Genomic DNA, 6000 nt, shown 5'->3' on the forward strand with positions numbered 1-6000 from the left:
GCCATAAAGTTTGATATTTAGTGAGAGTATGTCACAGAGTATACAATGGAGGCTTCATGAAAATGTTCTCAATTCTTAACTCCCTTTTCAATTTCCTATCCCATCCCACTTCTTTAAAAAGTTTTCAAACCTCCTCTGCCCATGTCTGTTTGTAGTCCCTCCCCATCAGCCAGAGGGAAGCAGCACTGAGGGTCTGAGTTGCCTGTTTCACAACATCCTCCCAACAGTATATCACACTCTAAATCTACCAACATGGTTACAGAATATCGGGCTAAAATCACCTAAGGAAAAGCAAATAGCATTAGAAACAAAACCAAATGTGAACCATAACAGTACTTGAAACCAGCCACATAAATTGTTGTGGTTCTGTTTGTGTAAAATTTTCAAATTTTTCAGCAATATAGAAACTGCAATTAGTTGATTTATGAGCTTCCTCCATCTCATGCAGAGATCTCCCACTGCTAGTCAAATTATGCTTCCTACCTCCTCCTTCAAGGGATTTTTTTTCCCCCCCTGAAGCCTCTCCCTTCTATTCCTGATCATTCTCAGAATGGATTTCCCCAGAGAAACAAGCTCTCCTCATCATCCACAGCCAGTTGGTGCTACCGCAAGCACTGGAGAAGGTGCTTGGAGTAACAGTGGAAGGCAGCTGACTCTGACCTTATATTGGACATCTTGCTCACCTCAAAGTTCTAAGAATATATGAACACACATTCTTTTTATAAAGTCCATCATAAGACTGGTATCGAATAGCAATTAGCTGAGACAGACAATCTCATTTTGCCTTGAATTGCTGAATAGTTCCTAATAGCTAAAATACTGAAGCGAAGAAACATGATGTTTTGAAGTTTAACTCCCTTTTCCATGTGTTTTGCAGATTTTAATAGAAGGTGTACTAGGACAGGGAAACACAGCCAGCATTGCACTCTTTGAAATCAAAATGACAACCGGCTACTGTATTGGTAAGTGAGTTTGAACGTGAATCTTTTTCTAAAATCAACTGTTGCCAGAGGGAATTGAATCAACACTAAAGGCAAAGTATTTTATAGAATGCACTGCATTATGCATAATAGTTTAAATTCTTTGGTAGGTTCACTTGAATGGCGTGTTTTGTTTCTCTGTCTTTAGCATAAAAAGGCTCATTAGAGTTTGCCTGGACTGGCTGGATTAATGAAAGAAAAGTAGATGCAGCAACTATAACCTGAGTTGCTGCCTTAAGCTCAGCATATTCTAATAAAAATAATTTCCAGTTTGCTGTGAACTCAGCTTTTTGTAGCATTTTCCAGAAAAGCAGGTGTCATATTACCACCTCTCCTCACTTTATTCCATCTTTCTCTCGCACACCGTTGCTCCTATCTTTATATTCACAGTTGTCACTTAGATTCTACTTGAGCAGGGTTGGTTTGATGCCTTGTATGTGCCAGCTTCTGAGAGGGGGAAGGAAAACATAGTCCATGTCCTGTGGTCACTCACCTTTCATTTGTCTACTCCTTAAGCTATTTCTAAATATGATAAATATTGCTAGAGAAAGACAAGTCGTGCTGTAGAGGTTTGGGGGGAGGGGAGGAAATCGGAGAGGACTGAAATCAGGTGATGCATTTAAACTAGTGTTTCAGGAAGAAACAGAATTCACTTAAGTAAAGGTGTAGAGTCGGAAGAATCCAGTGGGGAGAAAGTGCAGAGCATGCTCACACGAAGGCAAGAAGCTGAGTAGGGCGTTTGAAGTGAGAATCAGGACAGCTAAGGGAGTTTGTTAAGGAAGAGTCTGGATCCAGGTTGTGGAGCTTGGATTAATGAATTAAGTGCCTGGGAGGAACTGAAAGTCAGTCAGCAGGGGAGGGGCCTGCAGCTGTGTTTTTTCAGATGATGACTCTGGCTGCCACTTGGAAAATGCGTTAGAAACAAGGAAAATACATAAGATAGGAATACATAAGAGATAGGAAAATACGTAAGAGATAGGAAACCCCTTAGGGAGTGATTGTGACCTGACAGAGGGGACATAATGAGGGTCTAAAATTGGGTTTGGCGATGGAATAGGAAAAAAGTGGTAGATTTGAGAGATTTTTCAGCACTGACTGTACTTGGAGGTTGAATGGCTGTGGAAAGGAAGAAAGAGGCAAAGGTGATTTTGAACACAAAAGAGAGTTTGCTAATTCCCAGAATCTCACTTCTCTGTTTGGACCTTCCAATGATGACGCTAATGCAAGTGAAAGAAAACAGACTGAGAATGTGACAGCCAAGCTCCCTTCCTTGACCTTCTCATAGCTACCATGTGGTGGCTGCATAGGTCTCAGACAACTGGCTGACTAGTCAGACACGTCAGGTGGAGCAGCACTTGCTGGCTCAGTCAGCTCACAGGGCTGCACAGCCTCTATGTTATCGCCCGCACATTGGGGATAAAATGCTTCCCTCATAGGATTACTTTGGGGACTAAGGAAATTACGGATATGAAGGTTATTCATGCGGTGCCGGACACTCGAGAAATGTCAGTTGGCTTCCTTCAAGTCACTTGTTGACTTCTGGTTTGTTTAAAAAACAAAGGCGTGCCAATATTTTTATCTTGTTAAATTTATACTCACACTCTGACCTCTTCTTTCTTTCTGTGCACTCTCTTTGCTACTCTCAGTTCCTTATCTTTAAAACAGCATTAATAATAGTACCTACTTCATGGGGTTGTTTTGTGGATTAAATAAGTTAATTCATATAAAGCGCTTATAAGAGCGCCGGACACATTAAAGGGTATTTTGCTTTTTATTTTACTCCATAGCAGTCTTTGGCATTGCATGTTGAACATTGGTTAGCAGATGCTGCAATGGAAAAGTTACAAATGAAAATCTTAAAAATTTTCAATGCTTGCTAATGTAAAAACATGTCAATAATTATATCAGTCATGGTCCTGGCAGGAAAGTGGAAACAGAGGGTGCATTCAACCTGAGTAATTTGAGGAAAATTTAGCAAGGTATTACGAAGGTGCGATTGGGTAAGGGAAACCAGAGAGGGGTAGCGTGGTGATCCAGGACTAGTAACAGTGATGATTCATGAGCTGCTACCATCTTTAGATCTGAACGAGCAAGGGAAGAGGGTTACAAGAACCTGGAGACAGAAACTGTGTGGTGAGAGCTTCTTGACAAGAGCTGTGTCCTCAGTAGAGGGACAGAGCTGACCCATGGTGACCTGGCAGGGAGGATGCTGAAGGAATAAACACCCCAAACCTCATTCTTTTCCAACCTTCCTTTGGTCGAATCCAACAGATAACCAGAAGGCAGAGAGGCTCAATGATACAGCCTACACAGGTCAACCTCTGGAGGACAGGGCAGGGTGAAAAAAAGGAGGGTGGATTTGGAAGGGCTAATGGGAGATAGCCAGCACAGTCACACTTCATATATGTAATTGATGTTTATGGAGGACAGTGAAGGCACTGGCTGGTGAGTTTTTTGTTCCCACTACAGCATTCTGTTGACTGGGAACGATTTATCCATGCAAACACGTCAATGCTACTAAAATAGGGTGGGGTGGAGGTGAGTCTCTTTATCTTCTATCTCTTCTCTACTGGGTAGACACAGAAGGACCCAGAGCCTAGGACATACCTTCTCTCACTATTCTAACTGGGTTCTTGTTTATAAGAGAAGCAGAGGCTTTTAGCATTAGGAAACATGCCCCTTAGCTCTGCATGTTTTGTCCACCATCAGGAGAGAAGCAGATGGAAGATTGGGCTACCAGGTGCGAGAAAAGGTGGAGGATAAAATTTCTGGAACTAAGAGCATAGCCCTAAACAGTGGTTTGAAACAGAGATGGATGATAAAAATGGCTGGCTTTTACCAAGCACCAACACCTGGCATTGTGTTGGGAGCTGTCCACATGTATAATAACCCTATGAGGTGGGAACATTGCCCTCATTTCGCATATGAAGAAACAGAGGCTAAGAGAGGTAATGAGTCACTCTCTGCATGCAAGATGGCTAATAAGTGGAAGGGCCACAATCCAGAAAGGCGATGATAAATTACAATCTCTGTTCACTACAGGATCTTTCTTCTTGACTAATGTCATGCCAGGGATCTGGTGCAAATGTTCCAGTGGGCAAAGGGAGTGAGAAACATATTTTTATATCTAAAAGCAGACTCTTTAGTGAATATGGGTGTACCCAGGGGTGACTATGTCTCCATGAGATGTGTTTTTATCTCTCTTCTGCCAGAATGTGACTTTGAAGAAAATCATCTCTGTGGCTTTGTGAACCGCTGGAACCCCAACGTGAACTGGTTTGTCGGAGGAGGAACTACTCGAAACTCCCACTCCATTCTCCCGCAGGATCACACCTTCAGGAATGAACTGGGTAAGCTGGGGGAAAATGGTAACTATTTCTGCATTCTCTTCCTGCCCTCCTGCATTGGCCTAACTGGGGCTCTGTCAACAGAGAAGGGAGGAGACAGGAGGATGAATGAGAGACCAGGAGGCCTGGTGGAAGAGTAGGGAAGCATAAGCTGTTAGATAAAGACAAATTTCAGACAAAAGAGCTATAGCTAAGAGGAAAGCCACCCAGTTAAAGGCTTTTCTTCACCTGTGACCTGGTCTCGCTGTTGTCTCATTTCCATATTATGCTTTATCTTCTTATCTATTTGGCATTCAGGATTTCTTAATTCTAAAGATAAGGCTGGAATAATCCTAGGTCATTTTTCTCTAAAAATAGATTGAATGATGGAAACAAGTTCTTAAGAACATCCCAAGTAGCAGTGAGGTGAGCCGAGACCAAAGATTAATCCTGAATGTGGTGTGCAGCAGGGCCCCCTAGTGGTCACGTGAGCCGGTTCTCAAGGGCAAGGTAGAGCAAGAGAGCAAAAGAATGCCCCAGAAACGATTTCTTTAAATAAGACTAGGATCACTTACATAAGGAATTGAGATTTGAAAACAAATCAAAACATTTCACTTCTTTGTTTTAAAAGTAAGGAAGGTTTAGCACTTTTGGAAATGGAAAAATATTGGGGTTTCCATATGTATGTCCGTATTTTGGCCCTAAAGACACACAGCCCGTTTCCACTTATGGCCATTGTAGGAACCACGCTACAAATTAGTGTTATGTGTAGAGTGAATGATAACCAATCATGATAGATTAATACATAAATCTGAATGAGTATTTGAAAAGACAATTGGGTTAACTCAAAACCGTAAAACGTCACCACTTCTTGAGATCTTTGTTTAAATTAATAAAGCAACTAACAGTCTCAAGGGTTCAAAAAAGAAAATCTAGATGACTTTTTCTTAATTTATGAAAGTAGGCTAATTTTGAGATTGTTTTTCTGCCATATCTTTAAAATCTAGTTATGAAGAGTACAGAGAATCTTGAAAGACTGATACATTAAAATTAACCTTGGTGTCATTATCACAGAGTTACAACTTAAGTATGGGGAAGTGTTAAAGAACTTTTCCCAGTCACTTAAAAATTAGTTCCAAGGTCAGATCCTCTGGGAAACTAATATCATGATTTATTGATTACTTGTTCAGTGCATCATTTTTCATCCTCAGCGATGTGAGGACCAGCTGGCTTGGGAGAACATGTATTTCTTGGGAGAGACAACAGACCTGCGGACTAATGTCAAATCAACTATTTGTCTGTGTTGCTTGAATGTAATCTACCCTTTGAAGAGTGTATCCTCCCTAGTCCTTGCTCACTCTCATTTGTGATCACAGAATATTTTGATCATATTTGTGTCAACAGGGGATAGAGAAAGAGGACGAGGCTAGGAGTCATAAGGCTTGTGCTCCAGACCCAGTTACCAGAGTGCTGTACTACTTTGGACATTATTACTTTTGTATCACCCTTAACGTCTCAGGGTCTCCATTGGCCTGTTTGCAAATGAGGAGTTTGGGTTCCATGATCTCAAAGCTGTCTTTGAGTTCTAATATTTTACTCTTCTTTCTTTACCTAATGTTGTACATCAAAATATCAGATTTAGCACTCATTGAGTTCTATTTCAAAATGAATACTTATAAGCACATTGAATTTAG

The 6000-nt window shown here is 41.2% G+C and overlaps 1 protein-coding gene across 2 annotated transcripts in view; it reads left to right on the top strand.

Annotated features, from left to right (window-relative positions):
• MAMDC2 (MAM domain containing 2) overlaps positions 1-6000 on the top strand; it is a 125144-nt gene that overhangs the window by 58188 nt on the left and 60956 nt on the right. For both annotated transcript variants that reach the window (XM_015594463.2, XM_025051394.1), the window contains exons 4-5: positions 878-962; positions 4193-4330. In XM_015594463.2, the coding sequence (XP_015449949.1) occupies positions 878-962; positions 4193-4330 (223 nt within the window). The remainder of the gene's footprint in view (positions 1-877; positions 963-4192; positions 4331-6000) is intronic.

The sequence above is a fragment of the Pteropus alecto genome, unplaced genomic scaffold (genome assembly GCF_000325575.1).
Source record: "Pteropus alecto unplaced genomic scaffold, ASM32557v1 scaffold95, whole genome shotgun sequence".
Lineage (NCBI taxonomy): Eukaryota > Metazoa > Chordata > Mammalia > Chiroptera > Pteropodidae > Pteropus > Pteropus alecto.